At 37.7% G+C, this 26,744-nt stretch overlaps 1 protein-coding gene across 2 annotated transcripts in view; it reads left to right on the top strand.

Annotated features, from left to right (window-relative positions):
* Positions 1-26,744, top strand: part of LOC134790946 (uncharacterized) — a 211,998-nt gene that overhangs the window by 168,287 nt on the left and 16,967 nt on the right. The window contains exon 7 of one of the 2 annotated variants that reach the window (XM_063761968.1): positions 6,274-6,345. In XM_063761968.1, coding sequence (XP_063618038.1) covers positions 6,274-6,345 — 72 coding nt within the window. Of the gene's footprint in view, positions 1-6,270; positions 6,346-26,744 lie in introns of both variants that reach the window. The other variant, XM_063761967.1, reaches the window with a different exon arrangement.

Here is a 26,744-nt window from a genome sequence, read left to right on the forward strand (position 1 = left end):
TTTGCTTAGTTTGGTGCTAGGTCGATCTGTGTATGATTGTCCCCAAATATTTATTTTATTTAGGTAAGTATGTATTTATTTGACGTACATTTAACACGTTTTTGTAGATAATACCTAATTATCTATTTTTGAGTGCTAACAGCGAACATATTATATTATACAGCTAACTGTACATATTGTACTTTGCGTTGCCACTCAATTACTTAACACTTATTGATTGAAAACTTCAGGAAAACCATGCGTCTTCATGTTCGACTTCCTTAGATTTTTACATTTCCACGAATGGGTAATTTCATGAAATAAGTACATATAAATACATATATATCTCATCGACGAGCGTGTATACGGAATGTTATGAAAGTGAAGGAAGCGAAAGAGATATGTCAGGATCGTAGCAAGTGGAAATCCGTGGTCTCTGTCTACCCCTCCGGGAAATAGGCGTGATTATATGTACAGGGTGGCCAAATAAGAGGTATAAGGTTTACTCGGGTAATTCCGAATGTCGAAAACTGTCGGATAATTCCGAAAGAGACTTTTATTATGATGGAATTAAGGGTGATTTTCATCTGAATTTCGGAATTATCCGACATTCGGTAATACCCGAATACACCTTACACTTTATTTTTGAAATTTAATTCTATAAAACATAAAAAATATTAAGTATTCCTTGTTAAATATAATATGTAGGGTCAGCAATTACACATGGAAAATAATGTCAGACAAAATGTCCACCTCTAGCAGCATGGCAGGTGCGAACCCTTTTCATCGCGTTTTTCATCACTTTTTCACACATTTCTGGCGTTATCTCAGCGACAGTGTTTCGAATATTTTGTTTTAATTGCTGAAGGTTCGTTGGCCTATTAGCATAGACACGTCCCTTTAGATAGCCCCACAGAAAAAAGTCAGGAGCTGTTAAATCAGGCGATCTTGGGGGCCAGTCAATGTCACCGTTTCTCGAAATTAATCGACCGGGAAACGTTATTTTTAATGTTTCTATTGTAACTCGTGCCGTGTGACACGTTGTTCCATCGTAAAACGCTCCATAATAAATTTGCCGTATCTACACAAACTAATTTTCATGCAATAACTGTCATATTTACCGCCAAAATAAAATGGCGGCAAAAAAAGCTGTATACCTCTAAGTTGGCCACCCTGTATATATGTATGACATATACATCGAACATCCTCGAATTTACCCAAATATTCTCGTTGCATGTCTTTCCTAAGTTTATAATTCCAAACTAAAGTAAACAACGCATATTATGCAAACACGAACATATTACGCATTACACGAATCACGAAGTTAATTGAAACGAAACTCTTTTCTTTTTCGCATACGTATGCATCCGACAGACACATTTTCGATAAATTTGATGAATTTGAGAAAATAAATTCGGAAGACGCTGGTTCGTTCTCAGCTCTGAGCACTGGAGGCCTTGGTTCACTTTCGTCACTACACCTTATAAAACAAAGCCCCCCGCCGCGACTGTCTGTTTGTGTGTATGTATGTTCGCGATAAATTTAAAAACGAATGAACGGATTTTCATGCGGTTTTCACCAATCAATAGAGTGATTCTTGAGGAAGGTTTAGCCGGGGTGAGTCGCTTATTATACTCATATATGACATCTATTTCAGTTTATAGTACATTTGACTTTCGTATTTGACTCAAAGTTGTTGTAGGTAGTAACGGATTTATTGCGATAATATTCCTAATGTTATTAATACCCAGTATGACTTTCCTGTCATTTACCCTGTGACAAGCAAATATAAACCCTCCTCGAATGGCATAAAGACTTCGACATATGAACTTAGAATGTGAGTCGCGTGTGCAGAAAATGGTCGTATTGCGTTTCAGATTCACATACGGACACGCATTAATCATGTGTAATAAGGATTTCCGAGTCGTTTTGTTACTAGAACTGTTGTTATCGTGTTACCCGGGCTTATATTACATATTAAGACTTAAATTGATACTCACATAGGCAAGACTACCTAATAAATAACTTAGAGGCTCTGTGAGCTGGCATCTCTAGTGCCCCGAATAGTAGTTCTGGCCGAATACAGAATATTCGGCCCGTCTCTCAGCCGAAGCGCCGAATATTCGGCATGACATGCGAACATTTTAAGTCACCATTATTAGTGTAAGTAGACCTCGCGAGTCCCCATCGCTGCCATTTTGACAAATTTCAAATCAACATCTGTACCCTTAGAGAATATAACCAAACGGAGTGGTCATTAGAAAGTAAGTTACGTTCTCGATATCGTTTATGTCAGTGCCAAACCGGTGGTAGCCACACTGAAGCATTTTTGTCCAAGTTGAAAGGGTGCTTAGCTTGCGATTTTCGCTCACTCGGTCAGTTAAACAACGAAAATATATTTTCGTTGAATTTTATTTCTTGACAGATTTGACCAGTGTGTTGGTTTTTGATATAGGGTACCAATTCGCCAGTAACTGGCCACTTTTAGTAACTGGCTGCCCTAAACTAAAAATGAATTCTATTCACCTATAAACAGAATTTTTCATTTTAGTATAAGGTTTCAATAACTGACCACCTTATACTAAAATTAATTCTATTTATATGTGAATAGAATTCATTTTTAGTTTAGGGCGGCCAGTTACTATAAGTGACCAGTTATTGGCGAATTACCCTAAATCCAGGTTTTTTAAATTCTGAACGATTCGTGCCTAACATAAGTCAGATTTACGTTATAATTGAATTATGAACGCATGTTACATCCTCCAACTCATAAACGGAACCACTCACTCGAATTTTCCATATGAATGTTTTTATTCCGCTGGAGATTTTGATAAAAAGTCGATTAAACAGTACCCGTGTGAGGGATAAAACCCTGTACGAGTAGGTATATAGGTATAGGCATTTTAGCGACTGAGGGGAAAGAAGGTGAATATGTTTTTAGGGTTCCGTACAAAAGGGTAAAAACGGGACCCTATTACTAAGACTTCGCTGCCCGTCTGTCCGTCTGTCTGTCACCAGGCTGTAACTCATGAATGAATCGTGTGAAACAGTGGAAATTTACTGAGATGATATATTTCTGTTGCCGCTATAACAACAAATACTAAAAACAATAAAATAAATATTCAAGTGGGGCTCCCATATAACAAACGTGATGCCTTTTGCCGTTTTTGCGTGATGGTACGGAATCCTTCGTGCGCGAGTCCGACTCGCACTTGGCCGATTTTTTTTCACCACACCAGCTCGTAAAGGCTTTCTTTATTCTTCAAAAACACACAAGAGTGGTAAAGTACTTTGTTGCAAATTTTGAGTTGTTTCCTCATGTTGACCACTGAAATTAACTTTTAGTCATCATCATCATCATCAGGCTATATTAGTCCACTGCTGGACATAGCCCTCCCCTAAAGAGCGCCAAAGCGCCCTGTCTTCAGCTTGCCGCATCCAGCATCTGCCTGCAGTCTTTCGCAGATCGTCATCCCACCTGGTCGGGGGGCGTCCTACACTACGTTTGCCGAGTCGCGATCTCCACTCAAGAACACGTTTACCCCAGCGGTTGTCAGTTCTTCTTGAGATATGGCCAGCCCACTGCCACTTCAGCTTAGCCACAACTAACTTAACTTGACTTTTAGTGGCGATGTTGAATAATAAATATTCAATAACGTTAATTTTGATTTGATTTTGTAATGCTTTTCATATCAGTTAGTATTTTCCTCGCGATAGTGTAGTAAAAAAATGTCTTTCACTTCCGGTAGCAAAGTTTGTTTAACCTGCGTGCCTTGCCCTCGATGTTTTACATAGATTCCATTTTTAATCAAATATAATAGTAAAAATAATAGGTACCGTGCCAAATAAGCTAAGCCTAAGCTGTTCAATGTAATATAATGTCGGGTTTTATTTACCCATTGTATCATGTTACTAGTTCCGTGTTTACGTAAAATAAATTATATGAACTTGACTTTTGATATCAGACTTTACCTCAACGCTTTAAGGTTTCAATTCAAATAAGCCTTCGATGGTACTTATGACTTTTTACAAAAGTGTCGAGTTTCACGCCAGCAGCCAACTGAAGCTTGAATAAAAACTAATTGCACGATCCCAAGTGATAGTATTTTAGTACCATGTCGCTTTACATATGTTATTGTTACTGTATACAAATGGCTTTGTATTAGTTAGAGACGGTGGAGCGACGAAGTTCCAACTGTTCCAAATAATGAAGGGAAAGCGGTTGGAATAAATTGGTTTTTTGCTCGCATACATCTGTACGCTTTAATGTGAGATAGTTTTTCTTTTAGATAGAATAGATAATAAGTTTATAACTCGTTCGGTACATGTATAATTCACATATGATCACAACAAAGTTTTAACAATTACTGCATTTATTGTATGATCCTTATACGATAGTATGAACTTTTTTGTCACTCGTAACACCATGATTTTATAGGAATTCAATTCAGCAGACCAGAATTTTTGTGATATTTACTTAGTGATTATTTTAGTATTTATTACCTTTTAGACTAATTTATTAGGGCTACCTACAGTAAACTAGGTAGGTAACTAAAAGTGTCACATATTCGTAACATATAACATAATATATACAAAGACGTTATATGAATACTAATTAACGAGGATCGGGCGTGCCTGTACTCGAATTCCAAAGCGTAATCAAATTAACAAGTATAACAAATGTAATAACAAGGCTAGCAGCTGCATTGTTAGCATGCAATGCCATAAATATGTAAACCTTATTTCTATTGAAATAAAGTTGAAAATTGAATATGTCGCCGTGTGCCTGCTACACTGCCACATCTCAAAAAACCGTTTTTTCGAGAAATCGCGTCTCAAAGTTGTGAGAGTATAGTTCAGGATGTTTAATAGGATCTTACTCCTTTAGTTTTAGGTCTATGAATTTAAAATTTTGCTTTTTTTACTCGGAATGATATAACCCTCCTTATGACCACGCCACTTTTTAAAACAAATGTATATTTTTTAAGACACAAGGCCCGAAAGACAGGTATTTAGAGTTGTGGCCATATTGCAGACACGTTTTTTAAAGATTTTGGGATGCGGCCAAATTTAAACACAAAATTATTGGATAAAGGTTACCATGCAAATATAAATAAAAACACCAAAATAGTTAAAATCCCTTTTTTTTATCAACTTTGATAGGAACAAGATCACTGTACGCGATAATATGTGTAACTAGCTTATAATCAGCAACATTATCTAATTATTATTTTCTAGGACGCAACTCAAAAGCTTCATTTTAAACGTGTGCTATATAGCCACAACTCAAAAGGGCCGTCAGGTTCACGTGCGAACGCCGCGGGAGCAGGAGGCGGCAGACTGGCAAGTGGCTGTATTGCAGGGATTCGTCTGACAATTTATGGTCAAATCCATAAGGCCACTTGTGAGAAAAAGGCTCTTAAAGACCTTTTATGCTATGGCTCTCGAAATAAGGTCGTAAATTGAACAATTTTTGAATACGAATCTGCAATAATCCAGAAAATTAAAATTTTTGAATTGTGGCCGTATAGCAGGCACACGGCGATGTGTCGTCGCCAGAGGGCAGTAGGTAAGTGATAAGAGTTCCGCGCGAACACTACTGAAAACGTTTTCCACATTTAAAAAGTATGTATAATATTAAGTATGGACTAAACTTTTAAAAGATCAGGGGATGTTTTAGATTAATGCGTAGGTACCGATATACGATTGACTTCTTCTCTGTCAAGAATGGGCCATCAACTTTACGGCAAAATAACTATAATCTCATAGTCTAATAAAACATGGTCTTCCATTCCCAGAGTGACACGGGCCTACGTCACAACAACATGGCCGCTATATATAGCGCTATCGCATATTATCATATAGCGCTGTCGCATGATGACGTAGGCCCGTGTCAGTTAGGTGACCTAGAAAAGACGGGAATGGAGTACCAGGCGGAGTATATTATTATACCATGTATAATCTTAATAATTGGTTTGGTTTTTAAAATTATCTAATACCTACGTACATGTTATTGAATGCTTGACACGTAAGGGCCGATACAGACGGACTGCAACCCGACTGCAATTTGTATAGGAATTGCACGCTGACGTCGAAGTTGCAGTCGGGTTGCATTCCGTCTGTACCGGACCTAAGAGACGCGTAACTACGCAGTCCGCGTAGTTAAAAAAAATACAATTCTTTGTCAAAAGTCTCCAACTGTCATTGAATATTGGATACATTTTACAAAAAATTGGGTTTAAATGTTTAATACTTATGTTATTTATTTTTAATTTCTCTATTTCTTTACAGAAGAGGCGAGTGGTGACTCGGCGGGAGAGGGCAAAGACAAAAACATGACGCACACCGAGGCCAATATGATAGTTGGTGAGTCCATTAGTTATCATAATTATTGACTTAGAGAAAATTTTATTTAAGTTTAATTGAGATCGGAAGCCGGAAGCCTTGGAAGGTCTGACATCTATTAGTGACCGTATTAAAAAATAAAAAAACCAGGCAAGTGCGAGTTGGACTCGCACACGAAAGGTTCCGTACCATTATCTATAAAAACGGTCACCCATCCAAGTACTGACCCCGCCCGACGTTGCTTAACTTCGGTCAAAAATCACGTTTGTTGTATGGGAGCCCCACTTAAATCTTTATTTTATCCTGTTTTTAGTATTTGTTGTTATAGCGGCAACAGAAATACATCATCTGTGAAAATTTCAGCTGTCTAGCTATCACAGATCACGAGATACAGCCTGGTGACAGACGGACGGACGGACGGACAGCGGAGTCTTAGTAATAGGGTCCCGTTTTACCCTTTGGGTACGGAACCCTAAAAACTAACAATTAACGCCAATACGCATGTGCTGCCCCGACAACTCATGTACGCAATAGCGCGTTTGTGCCTACCATCCATAATCGAAAAGTTATATATACTTCATGCCCCAGTAAATAGGGGGGCTACCGCGAAAACCGAAATTCGCAAATTGCGGGGATGTTTCTCTTTTACTCCAATGAAGGCTTAATTAGAGTGACAGAGAAAGATGCACGCAATTTGCGAACTTCGATTTTCGCGGTTATAGCCCAGGGCCTATGCTTCCCCCTTAAGTTTGTGCATACGCCTAGTGACAAACAAACCTATAGTGAATAGTTCCTAATTTTCTAAGTTTTATATGGGAAAATAAAGTAGGAATGTTTTAAGCAAACACTAAACATTGGTTAGGTATCAGGCAGGAGCTATTGATGATGTAGATTGTAGATATGTGTAGATGGATGTGTGTGTATAGTGTAGTAACTAGTAGTGGTATTCCGGTATCCTGGGTGAGAGCGCGTAAAATGGTTAAGGGAAGATAAATGTACTTAACCGTGATGCATCAACTAATCTGCCGCTCCGTTGGGGGGTTGAGGAAGAGGTTAGCCATATAGGTTCCTATCCTCTTCGGCTTAATGAATGACTCAAAAATTTACTGAATCAGGATGAAAAAAGTCAGCTGACTAAAACTGACTGAAAGTACTGCATTATGCATCAGTTGGCGGTGGTCAGATATTTTTTTAAGCGCTTTATATTTTTTAGCGGAACGGCCACGGTTTGGCGGACTGCACTTTAAATATACACCACAAAATATGTACATTTTACACTTTTATTTTAATTGTGTAAAGTTGCGTCCAAAAAACATCAGGAGCTTAAAATATTTGCAATATGTCGAATATTTCGGCAAATAGACCAAAGCGTGCCTTAAATGGTTTTCCGTGTACTTTTTCCGCCCAATCCACCAATTAGAGGCGGCGTAGCAGGACGGTTTACCAATTTACCCTGTTTGCGATGTAAGTGAGGAATTGCTAGACAGCATAGCTAAGTGTAGAATTCATAGTGGAATTGTATCGGGATATATAGGGTGGAAAGGCACGACGATCCTTTCCGGAAATGGGAGATAGTTTAGCCTAAGCTCTATATTTTCTCCATAGAAACTATGTTAATATGGGCAACCGTTTCTAAATTATGACCTTTTAAACATCCATGCAAAAAGCTACTTTGTTCTAACCCTAACAGGTGACAGGGTCAATGAACTTACTTGTAAACAATCAGTATTCGACAGGAAATTATGCTAATTTGTTGCCATCTAACCATTTTTAGGTCTGCTTACAGCTACAGCACGGTAAGAATCATTGCAGGATTTTCGCTTTCTTAGTGGTTCCACTTGTTCAATACTTGAATGAAATAGTTATGTTATTCCTTAAGGCGCTCTTATACTCGAGTTTTACGTTTTCAAGGGGGTGAAGCAGACGCGTGGTAGAACGGGTAGGCGGGCGCCCCGCGCGGCGCACCGCACCATTCCCGCGCAACACGTCTACGTCCTTATTCTGACGACATCGGTATTCTGAATTGACAGTTCCGGGATTTTTAGTTCGGCAATTAATATTGAATAAGATTTATTAGTAAATTCGAATTTTGATGAGTACTTAATGAAATTAAAAACCGGACAAGTGCGAGTCGGACTCGCCCACCGAGCCCGCCGAGGGTTCCGTACCTTTTAGTATTTGTTGTTATAGCGGCAACAGAAATACATCATCTGTGAAAATTTCAACTGTCTAGCTATCACGGCTCGTGAGATACAGCCTGGTGACAGACGGACGTACGGACGGACGGACGGACAGCGGAGTCTTACTAATAGGGTTCCGTTTTACCCTTTGGGTAGGGAACCCTAAAAATGGTAGGTAAGACGGTGAGTGTACCTAAATAATTATTAATTATATACAATATGAGTGTGTACTTGACTGATCATGTTTTTGTAAAAATCGATTTCGACTGGCAAAACATATTATTTTTTGACAACCGGGTTTTTTAACCTAATTAGACCCCGCTGAATCCGACATTGCCGGTTGCTTGATCGAATTCTTGACTGGAAGTGAGATAGTTGATATTAAAGGTCCCTTTTTTTAGTTTTTCGTAAATAACGGTGGCGCATGGCAAAGAAATTCTTAAACATAAGTAATCTGCATAAAATTGGCTACAAGAAAGATTCCGTAAAATTTTTCGCTAGGATCAATATTCAAAGAGATATTAAGGCGGGAAAGTTAATTATAGTCACTTCTAAGGTCTCTTTTTTTAGTTTTTCGTAAATAACTCGTAAACGGTGGCCAATTAAAAAAAAATTGTTAAACGTTAATAATCTACACAACATTTTCAATAAAAAAAGATTTAGTACATTTTTAGCAGGGATCAATATTTAAAAAGATAATAAAGAGGGAAAGTTAATTATAATAAATTCTAAGGTTCCTTGTTTTTATTTTTTCGTTAATAATTTGAAAAGTATGACTCATAGCAAAAACAAATTTTACACAAATAATAAACATAAAATTTCCTACAAGAAATATGTAGAACACTTTTCGCTAGGATTAATATTTAAAAAGACAAAGCATCCGGTAAGTCAATTATAATCAATTTTAAAGTCCCTTTTTAGTTTTTTGTAAATAACTCGTAAACGGTGTCCCATAGCAAAATAGGTTTTTATGAATAAATAATCTCCATAAAATTTTCTGCAAAAAACATCTGAACACTTTTCTCTAGGATCAATATTTAAAACGATATTAAAGGAAGAAAGTTAATCACAATCAGTTCACAGGTCGCTTTTTTTTCGTAAATAACTCGTAAAAAATATTATACATAAATATTGAACATAAAATTGTCCACAAAAAAGGTTTTGTACACTTTTTCGCTACGATCAATATTTAATGAGGTTATAAGGGGGTAAGTTAATTATAATCAATTTCCAGGTCCCTATTTTAAGTTTTTCGTAAATGACTCGTAAACGGTGGCCCATAGCAAAATAGGTTCTTAATGTTAATTAACCCCCCTTGGCTAAAAAGTGCCCTCCATGTTTAAAATTCATTTGTTTACGTAAGATGTCCGTCTTTGGGTCACGAATTTACATGTGTGTACCAAATTTCAACTTAATTGGTCCAGTACTTTTGAAGAAAATGGGCTGTGACAGACGGACAGACAGACAGTCGCACGAGTGATCCTATAAGGGTTCCGTTTTTTCCTTTTAAGGTACGGGACCCTAAAAACTAAAAAAAGTGACATGTGAGTTGTTTGTAATGAACTTTTTTCCTTTGATATCGTTTTAAATATTGATCCTAGAGAAAAGTGTTCAGATGTTTTTTGCAGGAAATTTTATGTAGATTATTTATTAATAAAAACCTATTTTGCTATGGGACACCGTTTACGAGTTATTTACACTAAAAAGGGACTTTAAAATTGATTGTAATTAACTTACCGGCTGCTTTGTCTTTTTAAATATTGATCCTAGCGAAAAGTGTTCTACATGTTTTTTGTAGGATATTTTATGTTTATCATTTATGTGTAAGATTTGTTTTTGCTATGAGTCATACTTTTCAAATTATTAACGAAAAAATAAAAACAAGGAACCTTAGAATTTATTATAATTAACTTTCCCTCTTTATTATCTTTTTAAATATTGATCCTTGCTAAAAATGTACTGAATCTTTTTTATTGAAAATTTTGTGTAGGTTATTACTGTTTACAACATTTTTTTTATATTGGCCACCGTTTACGAGTTATTTACGAAAAACTAAAAAAGGGACCGTTAATATCAAATATCTCACTTCCAGTCAAGAATTCGATCAAGCAACCGGCAAATTCGGATTCAGCGGGGTCTAATTAGGTTAAAAAACCTGGTTGCCAAGAAGTAATATGTTTTGTCAAAAGAAATCGATTTTTACAAAAATGTGACCAGTCTAAATTATTCAATTTGATTAATTTTATAGCCTTTTAAAATATGTTTACACAATTTATCAATCGTGACTGAATTCCGGATTGGTTAGATGGGTGTGTGCCTTTGCTGCCCAACTTATTATAAAATGACAATATGACGGACGAATGTCTGAAATGTCACCGTATTTAAGAATTATTTTGCTTTTCTTCGCAAGTATGTTGAAAAACATTGTGTGTATAACATATTTGCATATTTATACTGTGATTACCCATTTTATGAAACGTCCGCTAAACTAGCACAGGTCCGACGCTGACAGTGGTCACGGGCGTACTGGCGTGAGGAATAGGCGCAAGGTATTGCCGCGTAGGGTGTAATTTAGTAGGCAAAATGTTGAATTCATCAAATGATGAATGAAAAAATTAACGTATCGATAAAAGGACAAGCAATGATGAAGATTTACTTAAAAGCTATCGACTGAAGTAAGTTTCATATACATTTTCGTCCTAGTACTTCTAACATAAGGAAATAAAGACAGTGTTAGGCATGTTTTCAACTTAAGATTCTATCGAGAAAATAATGAGCCGTCGTGTTTCTGACAAGCAATAACGTAGTTCAAGGACTGAAGTTATACATACTAGACTAGTGGCTCTGTGAGCTGTAGACCTCGCGAACAGAGTTTAAAACTGAATAAATGTATGGTTCCGTTGTTTTGAAGAATTTAGAGAATCTAATTTGACCATAAAAACTTAACTATCAATTGCTTACAAAATTCGGGAATTGGTTTAGATATGCGACCTGTAGAGTAGAACATATGGACATACGAAACAATTTTTGGCTAACAGGCCAATTCAAACTTACACTGATATCAGAAAGACATCTATCTAACTGATGTCATTTAGTTATCGTGCATTTCACTCGTTCTTGTCCGTACATGTATTGGCGCAAGCGAGACGCACGATGACTACTAAATAACATGATAAAAATATCATCCCAATGTCAGTGTACGGTCGATGCCCCTTAAGTATACACGTCGCCATACTAATTGTATAGAAAAGTGGATAGAGTTAGACCAAGAAAAGTCTGCAGAGATTTTGACAGCACACGCAGTTCCAATGTTATTTGTGCCAGTATCAAAATCTCTGCAGACTTTTCTTGGTCTAACTCTACTTATGTTAGGAAACCAACATTACCTTTGAATTAACCAGTAAACTGCAACTAAGAAGCTTCGTGCGCGAGTGTAGCCCATAATTTCCGAAAATCATTTTTTCTTCGAGGCAATTACTCCGTTCTCATATTTTGCGTTGCCCATAATTTCCCGAAATCATTCATTCTCGGTAGCAATTACTCCGTTCCCATATTTTCCCAATGGTTTTCTTCCGCAATCGCCTATTTTTAATATTTTTAAATCAATCTTTTCCTTATAGTTTTCGTTCTTTTAAATATCTAGGATAATATTTTCTTGTTACTGTATGTTAATAGTGTAGTAATTATATTTGTTACTTGTAGGTATTTCATATTTCAAATTAAAACATAATCTAAAAAACTACAAGTAAAAAACCAAACGCTGTCAGCCAATAACTCTAACCTACCTATCTCTGGGAGCAGATTCGTTTTTAGAGTTTCGTTTTTAGGGTCATCAAAAAAAAAAATAACCCTAACCTACCTATCTCTGGGAGCAGTTTCGTTTTTAGGGTCATCAAAAAAAATAACCCTAACCTACCTATTTGAAAAAAACCTGGTTATTTTTACCACTAGCATTAAAAAAAAGAGAAAATATGGAGATAGAGAATATTTAGTTAGTGAAAAAAAAACCTACTGGTTATTTTAACTACTAGGATTAAAAAGAAAAGGGAATAAATTGAGAAAGGGAAAATTTAGTTTATGAAAAATGTACACGAAAAATTCAATAAAGCGAAGAAATTCCACTGGGAAAAAATGAGAACGGAGTAATTGCCTCGAAGAAAAAATGATTTGCGGAAATTATGGGCCATTTAAGCGAGGCGATCCAAATTAAAATTAATTATTAATTTATTAATTACTAACAATAATGTTAGTTAGACTTTGAGCCCGGGAAAGCGCAACGTACGAGCAACCTACAGCTAGTTCCCTGAGCCCAAGGTCGACCACTACCCTAGGTAATGTTAACCTCTGCGATTTATGGATGGTGACCGCCCATGCTATAAACGTAAGTGGAAATTGACTCCTGGAACAGCCATGCCCTTGAACTAAAACCGCTAAAAAAATGTTCAAACAAAAACTCAAACGAATACGCTTACCTCGCGCTTCGCGCTCGCTTGATCAATCAGCAATACGATGTTTAAGTGCAAAAAATAAATAAAAAAAATTGCATTTCTGGGGATCGAACCGGGTACCTATCCCATATCCGTGTTTGTAAGCGTCTTTCCAACTGCGCTATGATAGCATTAAGATAAGCTGACGAAATTTGGTTACTTATTCTCGAGTAAGAATTTAAATATCTAATCTAAAGAGAATAAAGTGTATAGGGGGCAGCACAGGAGCCGTCAGATCTTTAGCGCGAAGCGTAGATATGTAGTTTATGATTCCGATGTAGCCCACGAGATGGCAGAACCTACTATGCACAAGGAAACGTACTTACGAGAACGGTAGATGGTAGCACTTGCTTTGGCAATGTACATGTGCACATATGTTTCCGATTCAGGCCACAAGATGGCAGGCCCTCCAACGCGCACGGTCCCTATAGTGGGCGTGCGTGAACTATAGGGGGTAGCATAGGAGCCGTCAGATTTTTGGCGTGAGGCGTAAATGTGACGTTTATGCTTCCGATGTAGTCCACAAGATGACAGAACCTACTATGCATAAGGAAACGTACCTACAAGAACGGTAGATGGTAGAACTTGTTTTGGCAATGTACATGTTTCCGATTCAGGCCACAAGATGGCAGACCCTCCAACGCGCATGGTCCCTATATGTAGTAGAGGGTTATTGTCATACTAAATTTTGTAGTCACAGTAAATTTACTGCCATCTTTCGATACAGGATTAAAATGAAAATGAAAAAAAAAAAATCAATAAATGTATATATGTATGGATAAATGATATTTTTTATTTTTAGAACGCCATATGATTTTGTCCCATGTTCTTTTACTGATATGAGTAAAAATTGTTAAATATAAAATGGTGTCGCCATCTAGACGAGCATAGGCCAAAGGTATGGCGCCGTATATTCAAGAATCAAATTTTCTTTAAAGCGCAAAAAGCCATCATCTCTTGCAAAAAATAAACGAATGCGCTTAGCCCGCGCTTGATAAATAAAAAATACGATTTTTTTCATTTTTTCAAAATAAAAAAATAAAATAAAAAACAACAATTGATACGAAATTTAAGTATAAAAAAATACAAAAAGTTATGTAGCAGCATACAATTACTGGGGATGGAACCAGGGAAGTCCCTATGCAAACAAAAAAGCGAACGTTTGCAAAATGCGCCATGATAGTTCTTACTAAAGCTGACGAAATTTAGCTACTCATTCTCAAGTAAAAACTAAATATCTAAATACCGCCGAAACCAGCGATACAAATTTTCTGAATTTTTGGCCATTTAATCTATAAACATATATCAAAAAGAAAAAACTCTTATGTTATCGATACGACTATTTGTTTAGGCGACAGGTATCACGACTCCGCCATTTTTAAAAATTTCCAAAAACCGGATTGACAAAAAAATTTTATTTAGTCATAGAATCTGGTCACAAAATTTCATGAGAATCGGTTAAGAATTGCGACCTGTAGAGGAGAACATCCGGAAATACAAAACTAAATATCTAAATACCGCCTAAACCAGCGATAATTTTTTTCTGCATTTTTTGCTATTAACTCTGTAAACATGTCTCAAAAAGAAAAAACTCTTATGATATCGATACGACTATTTGTTTAGGCGCCAGGTATCACGACTCCGCCATTTTTAAAAATTTCCAAAAACCGGATTGACAAAAAAATTTTATTTAGTCATAGAATCTGGTCACAAAATTTTATGAGAATCGGTTAAGAATTGCGACCTGTAGAGGAGAACATCCGGACATACGAAAGCAAAATGCCCGAGTCAAAACGTAGACCTTCGCTTCGCTTCGGTCAAAAATAATGCATGAAATCCTTGTAAAAGTCTGTAAATATGGTGACAAAAAAGTGCATTTTACTACACACCGCGCCTTAATATTAATAATACTAACCACAACATTGTTTACAACGACAGTTCAAATGGTGACATTGACAACCACTCAAAAGTACGCAATCGTCTTATAAATATCTCTGGTTTCCTTGACTGATAAAAAGGTTTTAGTTTCTTAACACGTTTCACAAAATTATTTTCGAATAATTGGAAACTATTTAAAATAATAAAAAATTACATGTAGGTTGTGTTAGTTGCACCAAATGAACTTGCAAAAATGAAATACTAAGAATAAATCAAGAATAAATACTTCTTCAATACCTAACTAACAAACCTTCTTGCGTGGTAGGAAATAGACAAGACGTCTGATGTTTGAAATTAAATTTTCATTGAACTATACTTATTGAATGTCATATTCTTCAAATAAAAATGTTAGATGCTCGTGGCTATTTAAATTTGTGGGGCTGTGTAAAAGATATGGTGTACCAAACCAAACGGAATGTGAAACTGCGGACGAAATGAGACAAAGGCTAATTGGTGCTTTCTGCGGAGGATAAATGACGAAGAGCATACACTATATCGCATGTGCATCGACATACTCGGGTACGGGCTGCGGCGGCGTTGTAATACACGGAGGTACATTTGAACACCGTATGTGAAAAGAAGATAGTATTAAATATTGGAAAAAAGTAATTATCTAAGAAAGTAATAAAATTGTTTGTAATATTTTTGCATGCATTTGATTTATTTGACATTTATGCGTCATTCATACATCATTGCGATACTGTCAACGATCGGAAAAAAGTGTAAAGTCCCGAGCTTTCCCGACGGAGATCCTTAATCTAGCCGTCATGTGCACATGCTATAGGGTTATCACCACAGTTAAAAAGTAGTATTTTTGCAATTTTTATTTTTTACTCAATTAACGATTCTTACCATTACCAATAGTCTCTGTATCACTTAAACGACCTAATACTTCCGGGAAGGATCGTCGTGCCTTTCCACCCTGTATATTATGTTGTTTTTTTTTTAAATTAACATTTAACAAACCCAACAGCAACGAAAATGGGTTCATTTAATTTGTATAGATTTCCGTTCAAAGTGACACAACATAATTTCTCCTGAATTTTGTCCACGCGGAGAACAAGAGTTTTCAAGTAAAATTCAATAATTTATTGAACAATACTCTTCTATCTAAATTGCAGTAGTTGAATTACATGCATGCATGCATTCTTAACATGCAATATGCTGCATCAATTTGAGTAAGTATATTTTTAGTACAATAATCACTAAAATGTATGCACTCAGTAAACTCATTAAACGTTTAGCCGCTTAGCCGCTCGGTTCTTTACCGGCTCGAGCCACTAATTTCATTTGAGGCGCGTGTAGCGAGATGGACACTACTTAACCCTGATTGCGACGACATATAATTTCTGTGAAAGAGGTAGTGTAGTGACATATTTATATAAATGATTGTGGAGATTGTATTGATCAATTAACCACACAGATCTCTCCAGTTTGATTAAACCTTTACCAGGCTAAACAATATATTTCATGACATTTCATTGTCATTTTTCAACTGGTCAGTTTGGTAAAGGGTTAACATCTTAATAGTAACCACTACATAATAATGCACTCAACTAACCCATTAAAACGTCGTTTAGCCGCTTGATCTTTTGCGGCCCGACCCGAGCCACTAATTTAATTTGAGGCGCGTATAGCGAGATGGCTTTTCCAACTTAACCCTGATTGCGACGTGAGAGAGTAATCCCTATGAAAGAGGCAGTGCCAGTGTATTGGCGAATTTATATACTTATGCATTCAATTTGAGTAATGTCTTAATACTAACCTAACTTAACCACTACATAATTATGCACTCAGTAAACGTATTAAACGTTGAGCCGCTTAGCCGCTCGGTTCTTTACCAGCCCGCAAGCCACTAATTTCATTTGAGGCGCGTATAGCGAGATGGTTTCCCACTTAACCCTGTTTGCGACGTGAGAGTGGTAGTAATTCTAGTGAACAGGGAATATAGTGTAGTGGGGAATTTATGTCACTATATTGATTATATTTTAGTAGACGCTGGTAGAGTAGCAGTAAGAGCGCGCAGCTTTCAACCCGGAGGTCGCGGGTTCAAACCCCGGCCGTATTACCAATGAGTTTTTCGGAACTTACGTACGAAATAACACTTGATATTTGCCAGTCATTTGCAGTCAAACTTGATTTAGATTCCCTTAACTTTGCGTGTCTACAGGAAAGACGCGAAAAAGTTAAGCATACTATAAACTGTTGAATTTTTTACGAATTTTACGAATACCGAGTAGGCCAAACGACTCAAGTTAAGATGTCAGTCAGGGTATATCGATTGCCGGTCGCACGCGATTTGCGGTTGGAATCGATTCGCAGGGCCATTAGGCGGTTAGCTTACTGGGGTTTCGATTATTGACATCATTATTTTCGAGTTTTTGTGAATTAATCTAAAGTACAGTCAACAGCAGAAGGTAGACTCTTGCAGGAGCAATAGGCTTATTTGTCTATCATATATTTTCAAAATCAAAATTTACATAGCTCTTAAGAAAATGTCACTGACTTCAGTTCATAGCTTTTATTGCTTGGTTAAGTGTCTTGGTTGTGATTCCAAGTATCTATTTCGTGTGAATATTTGCAATAAACCATAATATCGAAGGTAAAATTTCCCTCGTCTCTCAGTTCCGGATTACATCCCATCCCATCTTTTTTGGCGGGTTAACAACATCTTAACGTTTTTCGCAGCTTTTTTTAGCAAAGGTCTAAATGAGCTTTCGCTTCTCTTCCTTCCTTCACAATTGTGCTCGAATCATTTTGAACATCTCGGCCTCTTAGTAACTTCTGCTGCTGATCTATGAGGATTTTCCCATTTTGATGAAAATTTGGTTACTTTTATAAGCTTTTAATATAAATGCTATAAACGGGTTCATCAGTTCCGGAGTTTGTAATTTAAATATGTATTACCTATTTGTTAGAGCTTAAATTAAGTAGGATTTTTTTATGGAACGGTAATAAGGTAGGTATAAACTTGCTTTAGTAGTTACCATTACAGCTCTTTGAATATGGGTTGGGGTTAAACATAGCTTGCCCCAAGAGATCCAAACTTTTTCCATTCCACATCTTAGCTTTCGTGTTAATTCATACTCTAAACTTTAGAGTATTCTAAACAATAGCCCAGCCGTAAATATTAACAACGTTATTCAAAAATAAATCCTGTCACAAAATAGTGATTGCTGAAGCGTATATTTTTAGTTTTCTCGGAATTTTATGTTTATAAATTTCACCTGTTTTCTTGGAATCTCTTCACAATGAAATTACATTGAATAAATTATTATTTCTCATATAACCGATCCTTACCTTCTTTTATTATTTTTATGAAATACCGATGAAATTGTATGACCAAAGAACGCGATATCTGTTTTAAGATTTCGAAGAACCAATGATTGAGGAATGTTGAAGAAACTTTCCTTAATTATACAGTCAACAGCAGAAGTTGCTAAGCGGGCGAGGTGTTCAAAATTACCTTGACACGCTCTTATTCTCTTAACAATAAAGTCGCGTCAAGATCATTTTCAACACCTCGCCCGCTTAGCAACTTCTGCTGTTGACTGTACAAGGTTACTTTTAGCCTCCGGGGTTTTAATTCTCTTCGATTTATTCGATTCCATTGGAGACTAATTAAATAAAACTAAGTAATAAATTAAATTAAGGTTTGCGTCTCAAGAATCGGATAGCAATCACTATACGTATAACATATATTTTTACGATTCAGCTAAAGTAGGTACCTAACTATTAGTTACTTTGATGTCCAGGCACTGTCAGTGAGAATAAAAATTAAGTACTAAAGGGGCCTACAGTTAGAACAAAATTTTGACAGTTCCGAACAACTGACAAGCCGATACCGTCCGGCGGACTGTTAATCAGTGGGCCCCTTTTTAGGTACTATTTTCCCAATTGTGTATACGCCGTGGGTAGTGTAAGGTCCAAGAGATTAGTTTTGTGTGACAAACACACCTTCCAAGATATGTGTGAAACACGTCCAATAGACACTTGTAACAACGCCATATACAACTTCACTTTCGATTTCCTAAGCCTTTCAACCCAACATCACGTCATTATCGTTTTCAACCGTGATCCCGATTCAGAATCGGTATAGTCTTGGGTCGTCCCATTCGTTTTTCGTCAAGTTCTTAAATTAGTCCTATTCTGCTTTCGTCACTCATTCTACATTCGTCACAATCGTCGGTGGCTTTCAATGTAGAATGAGTGACGAAAGCAGAATAGGACTCATTTAAGAACTTGACGAAAAACGAATGGGACGACCCAAGACGATACCTCAGAATCAACAATCTGTTATGTTTTCGATCTTATTTTGATAGCCTCCTAAGGCGCAGCCATACAAATGAAAAATGCATGATTTGCCACAGAAATTTGAACCTACAACGTGGGAAATAGAGTTGATTTTGCGTTGTTCAAAAACTGAACGAAACAAAGCAAAAGCAACTCTGTTCCAATCGAACATGATTTAAATTTGATTGAACTGAATAAGTACTATAGGTAGGACCTTGGGCCTTAAGAGGATAGGGCCTTGAAGGTAGCTGGTGAAAGGTGCATGCGAAATGAAGTGAAAGTCGTGCGTGAGATGAGCTCCAATCACCAAGACAATCATCAAGGTGTTATCAAAACTAGTTCAAAATCGTCTTCTTCGTTGTCGGTCCCTCATTAGTCTCATTACTGAACATAGTGACCACTTTTTGCAGTTCCTGTGATTTGTTTCCATCGGTCTCGACCTCTAGTAGCCCGCACCGCTTGATGGAGTTTGCCTGAAGTGGCCTTCTTTTTCTGGAGGAGTCCATCTAGGTCTAACCAAGTGAGACCTAGATGATCTGACGGTTGGTAGAGGGCCTTGAACGTCTAGTTGTACAAGGAAGAGTGGGAGGTGACAGGGCTAGAGGAAGATCGCCAATGAGATGGACCGACCAAATCAAAGACAGTGTGTCAGCCACAGTAAGCGAATGCTCACGGAAAGCAGCTCTACGGGAGGAATGGCGACGTGTCGTTAAATGAGTCGCTCAAAAGTCTACATAATGGCCACGACCACTCTGTCAAGAGTGTAACGAAGAAGAGGAAGAGAGGGCTTTGGGGTCTTTCGCCTTCCACTTTTCCGAGCACCATTCAAAACCGTAATGTATAGTTTGTGTTACAAGGGATCAAAATGATAAATTTCCGTCAAGGGCGTACATTGAATCCTGAGCGTAATGAGGGATTCAAGTGTTAACGCCCAAGACGAAATAATTTTGATACCGTGTGACACATACTGCTTTTCACATCTCTTATGAGGGAATTATGATGCTTAAACAGATTATTTAAGCTAAACAAATAATGTGCAAAAATTTAAAAATAGTGTGCTCGAACAGAAAAGTGTTACTTTGATCCCTCCTAGCATGGATGAAAAGTGCTACTTTGATCCCTCCTAGCAGGGAAGAAAAACCCTTTACCAAATTGGTGATGTGAAAAGGTTATTTGATGTGAATCAGGCTTCGTGTGTCATATAACGGACAGTGTAAGGGTCGAAGGCTCAAGTGTTTGGGATAGTTGCTTTTGTCCAACTAGTCTTTGTAAACACTTACCTTCTAAGGAACTTGGGGAACTTTTAATTGGCTAAGGGAGCTAGTTAGGTTGATTCTCGTAAATTATTCCGGAGGGCTTGTGGTGCTTAGGGTTGTGTGCGTAGAATGAACGTGAAAAAACTATTGAGGTGCTTTGCGGTGATTCTGATCGACGGGTTCGGAATGTTTCTTTTGATTAATTGACTGTCGATTTAGCCTGATCGGTGACCTTTTACATTGTGTGTGTGTTCAGCACAAATGTTTGTTTTTGTATTGGTAGTGGCTACTAGTACAGTCGCTAGCAGATAAATTGGAACGGCTTTCATAAAATATCTAAACACTAGCTGTGCCCGCGGCTCCGCCCGCGTGGAATTCGGTCTGTGTCAGTAAGCGGCTAATTTCTAATCCTAATTTCTCTCCCTCTCCCCTGGAGGCGGAACTTGAAGTAGGTAAAGTTGACAGATGGATATGCTAGAGGACTGTAGTCCAGATAAAATATTTTACAATTAGGTACCACTAAATAAAACTACACTCCAAAGTCAATAGTTTTTTCGCCCTTATTTACAGGTGATTTAAACGACAGAGTAGGTACCTAGTAGGTGTATATCCAGTGATCCAAAAGACTCGAGCCTTTGGAGCTCTTTTTTTAGGGCTCGCCTCATCTCTTGAAGCCTAAAAGGCTAAAAGCCTATTTAGCTATTTAGCCCCCAAGCCTAGTTCTATTTAAGAGCCTAGACTCTTGGGGCTTAGAACCTTATTAACCCCCTTAAAAAAAAAGCCTATTTAGCTCTTTAGCCCCCGAGCCTAGTTCTATTTAAGATCCTAAACTCTTGGGGCTAATAACCTTATTAAGCCCCAAGAGTCTAGGCTCTTAAATAGAATTAGGCTCGGGGGCTAAAGAGCTAAATAGCCTTTTAGCCTTTTACGCGTCAAGAGATGAGGCGAGCCCTAAAAAAAGAGCTAAAAGGCTCGAGTCCTTTGGATCACTATGTATATCGGACGATACAGTAAGCCGTAAGGTAAACGCGCGCGAGCGAAAGCGAAGCGGCCTGCCTGTGGCTAGACCGCCACTCACCGTGGTCTTCTTCAGACTCCTGAGGAAGACACGTGCCCCTTGTAACCTCAATGCGTTGCGAGACTTTCGGGAATGATTCGATTGTTTTCGGGAATGCATGGTAATGCGTCCCAAATCATTTGACTCCGCAAACGACCAGTGCCGGATTAAGATATTTTGATGCCCTAAGCATTTCTAGACCATGGTGCCCCCTCTCCCTAGGGTCATCAAGATTACATTGAATTTTTTTGGTAAATTGAGTGACGTTCATTGCCGCATTACAGCTGAGAATGGAAATTAATCACATCATCTTATTGCGACAATTGACAGTGCCGCAGCAGTAACGTTGCAACAGAGTACCTAATGCTGCTGCAGTCGCCACCCGAATGTCACCTTTATCACATCTTAGAATGTCATTGAAAACGCGAGCGAAGCGAGCGCGAAAATTTTTCGATATAAAAACGCAATTTTATAGACAGTTGTACATTTTTACTTTTAGTATGGAAATCAGTCACATCATTTTATCACGAAAATTGTCAGTGCTGCAGCAGTAACGTTGCAACAGAGTAATGCTGCTGCAGTCGCCATATATTAGAAAGTGATTAAAAACGCGAGCGAAGCGAGCGCGAAAATTTTTCGATATAAAAACGCAATTTGATAGACAGTTGTACATTTTTACTTTTAGTATGGAAATCAGTCACATCATTTTATTACGAAAATTGACAGTGCTACAGCAATAACGTTGCAACAGAGTAATGCTGCTGCAGTCGCCATATCTTAGAAAGTTATTGAAAATGCGAGCGAAGCGAGCGCGAAAATTTTTCGATATAAAAACGCAATTTGATAGACAGTTGTACATTTTTACTTTTAGTATGGAAATCAGTCACATCATTTTATCACGAAAATTGACAGTGCTACAGCAGTAACGTTGCAACAGAGTAATGCTGCTGCAGTCGCCATATCTTAGAAAGTAATAGAAAACGCGAGCGAAGCGAGCGCGAAAATTTTTCGATATAAAAACCCAATTTGATAGACAGTTAGACAGTTGTACATTTTTACTTTTAGTATGGAAGTCAGTCACATCATTTTATCACGAAAATTGACAGTGCTGCAGCAGCAACGTTGCAAAAGAGTAATGCTGCTGCAGTCGCCATAACTTAGAAAGTTATTGAAAACACGAGCGAAGCGAGCGTGAACATTTTTCGATATATTATTAATTTATTAAATCAACATAATTATTCAATTATTTTTGTTGATATCCGTGTCTTCTAAACTTAGAGTTAATTTGGCAAAATCTTTCCTCGGTGGCTTATTCATGTCACAACGTATTAAATTCAGCTCCATCTGTTAGTTTACCAGGGTACTCAATAGTGGTAGCACATATTTGAAAAAAGTTTGCCCCTCCTTCCTAAGTAGCGCCATAAGATTCAGGGGCAAACTTAAGTCAATCGAGTGTTGTGGCTACCCCCCCTTTTAGGGGTTGAATTTTTATAGCCTATAACCTGGCCGGGGATTTTCTCGACAGATTAGTAAAGTTTTCATCAAAATCCGTTCAGCCGTTTAAACGTGATGCGCGTTCAAATAAACAGACAAACAGATAAACAGATAAACAGACAAACAGACAAAAATTCTAAAAACTTTTGGAACGTGTTCTGTTATCGATTCTAAGTATCCCCAGCCAACTTTTTTTCAAATATCTTCCATGTACAGACTTTCGACCGTCTTCAGCTTTATTATATGTATAGATGCCCTTTAACATTTTGATAACACAGGTTTATTCAGATATTTGTGAACACTTTGACCGCTCCGATATATCTGATGGTGACTATACAAGCATTGCTTTGGTTGGGCAATTGGTTGATTTATAAAGTTAGGTTGCGTAACGGTAACGAATGTTAGCATTTGTTTAGGGTCGCTTGCACCAAACCGTCTGTTACCGTTAAAGCGTTCGCTAAATTTTGTTGAATGGGAAGTTTCTTAGATCTCTACTGCATGACGTTGATCAGTCTGTTAATTGCGGTTGGTGCAACTGGCCCTTAATATAACTAATGTCGGGAGTATTCTATTATCATCGGCTTTTATGTAACCGTAAGTCAATGGCATGAAAACGCCAGAATTTGCATTTATTTTCCATCCCACTATCCCATTTCCAACTCATCACGACGAACCCCGTAAAGCAATACTTTCCTCAAAAGCACATCAAAATGCAAAAGCAAATGTAACACCGCCTTTGTACCGCGGCCGTAAGGCGGCCACTACAAAGGAAATGCAAATTGCACAGAGTTTGAGAAGTTGCTGTATCCTCATCGGAAACTTGCTTCAGACGCGTTTAAAGAGCGATTAAACAATTGAAGCGGTGGTGGCCGAGTGGATGTGACATCCGACTTTCAATCCGGAGGTCGCGGGTTCAAATTCTGGCTCGTACCAATGAGTTTTTCGAAACTTATGTACGAAATATCATTTGATATTTACCACTAGCTTTTCGGTGAAGGAAAACATCGTGAGGAAACCTGCATACACATCTGCGGAGAAATTCAAAGGTGTATGTGAAGTACCCAATCCGCATTGGGCTAGCGTGGGGACTATAGCCCAAGCCCTCTCGCGCATGACAGGAGGCCTGTGCCCAGCAGTGGGACGTATATAGGCTAAAATTATTATTATTTATAAACAATTAATGTAACGCCCTGCTATACTCTTGGTTAGCTTCCTACGGCCATAGTCGCTAATAAAATAAGGTTAGAGACTGCTTGGCGGGTTTTCAAAATATTATTTTTTAAATACTAAAAATTTTGAATGAGTTTTCGGAACTTATGTACGGAATATAATTTGATATTTACTAGCTTTTCAGTGAAGAAAACATCGTGAGGAAACGTGCATACTGCGAAGAAATTCAAAGGTGAAAGTAAAATATCAAATAGTTACTCCAAATATTCTCGTAATCGATTCATCAATTAAAAAATACCAGATAATCATTTTCTACTGAAATAACCCAAAATTATATTTTCGATAAAAGGAAATAGTACCCCGATGAACTGGCGGAGATTAAAATATCCGTTCCTCATTAACCATTTGATTCAAATCAATTAGAAGGTGGCGCACGGCAGAAGTTTGAAAACATTAGAAACACGACTAAATCGGATATCGATCGGTTCCCCAATCAAGTCGGGAGAGAAGTTCGGCGGCTGGCAGGGAATTAATTTGCCTAGTGCGGCTAGTGCCACAGACTACGTAGACACCGCATTTTGAAGCGTTTATAAAAATTAAGAGCGTGAGGTCACTAATAGGTGCAATTTTACAATGCTCCTACATTACTACTGCGGCGTTGATGCCGCTGCTGTCTCTGTCAACTTCCTTGATAAAATGAGTGACGGATTGAACGTCATAATCGCGACGTAGTGCAGCGTCGAACGTCAATTATTTTATCTAGCGAAGCCCTCACAGCGCCCAGGCGCCCACGACGTGATCATTTCCATACAATATTAGAGTTTCGTTAGACGTTTCCCATAAAAGAAAACAAGGAAAGAAGGAAAGAAGTTTTATTTATTTAATAAGCCAAGATGCCAATCGCTTGCAGAAAACGAAACGCTGTTGTCTTTTTATTACTCTTCCATATTAGTGCGATAGAGATGGATAACGTTTCGTTTCGTTTCTCTGCGAAATATTGTCATCTTGACTAGGCCTCGGTGCGCCAGCCTATTTGCGGTGACCGCGAATTACCATAAATGCTAGAAAATGTCTTGTAGAGGTGATCTGTGCCAATGCCGGAATTCGAAATCATGCGGCGTATTTAGTCATTTACTAATAGACTTTGCATTTCTGAGAATTCTGAGAGTGAGAACAATTGAACTAAATTTGAAGTGCAATGTAGACGCGAGAATGAATTATTTAATAATTCCCTTCACTGTATAGTCGCTATCCGATTTATCAGAGCGGCCAAGGTGATCCGAAATATCTGAACATGCACTTTTTCGTCTACATTATAGAAGCTATGTTCAGATATTTGTGAACACCTTGGCTCTTGGCCGATGTTTTTAAATTGTATTACTAACTAGGTCATACGAACCGAAGTCTAGAAGTCTTGCGCTGGTAGCCTAGCGGTAAGAGCGTGCGACGTTCAATCCGGAGGTCGCGGGTTCGAACCGCGGCTCGTACCTGATGATTTTTCGGAACCTATGTACGAAATATCATTTGATATTTACCAGTCGCTTTTCGGTGAAGGAAAACATCTTGAGGAAACCGGACTAATCCAAATAAGGCCTAGTTTACCCTCTGTGTTGGAAGGTCACATGGCAGTCGCTTTCATAAAAACTAGTGCCTACGCCAATTCATGGGATTAGTTGTCAAGCGGACCCCAGGCTCCCATGAGCCGTGTCAAAATGTCGGGACAACGCGAGGAAGATGAGACGAACCGAAGTCTTGACTTTGGTTTTACATACACATAAATAAATTTTTCAGTGATTTAGTTCCCTATTTTACTTTATAACAGGTTCATATATTCATGAGTACATTTATAATAACTCACTTATTACCTTTGACCAATTCTCGGAACCGGTTTTTCCTTCATACAAAAAATACCGGTATTATTACGTTCTATTTCGTTCTTTGGTTTATTATTTTTTTATTTTTAATGGGACAATCTAATAATAGGTACGAAGTTGTTAACATTTTTACAATATAATATAAACACTAAAACTTATAAATAAAAAAATTGCCCTAAGTCGTAGTCCGTAGGTAGGGTGCCCAGAAGGCTGGCCGCATTACCCCTGTTAACTAAATACATGATTCAGTCCAAAGAGCATAAAATAATTTAAAATATTGGGCTATTTCGGGATTTACAAAAAAACCGGTTCCGAGTCCTACCTTTGACATGCCAATTTTCTTCTGCAAGTGATATCCACTATCGCTAATTACCAGCCGTTGTATTTCAATTTCTACCTTCAACACAGTATTTTTCATATTACCCATCCTTTTATGAAACCATGCTGTCCCGAAAACATGACTCTTATATTGATATCAAGCCCTGCTATCAGGCAAAGTAATTAAGTAAATTATACGTATTATATACGTAAATATACGGAAACCGAAATACAAGCTTAGGGATGATTTAGACGGCGCGCGAACACGCATGCAATTTAAAGGGGCCCACTGATTACCAGTTCGCCGGGCGATATCAACCTGTCAGTTAGTCGCAAATGGTGACAGTTCCGAA

The sequence above is a fragment of the Cydia splendana genome, chromosome 5 (assembly GCF_910591565.1).
Source record: "Cydia splendana chromosome 5, ilCydSple1.2, whole genome shotgun sequence".
NCBI classification, from domain to species: domain Eukaryota; kingdom Metazoa; phylum Arthropoda; class Insecta; order Lepidoptera; family Tortricidae; genus Cydia; species Cydia splendana.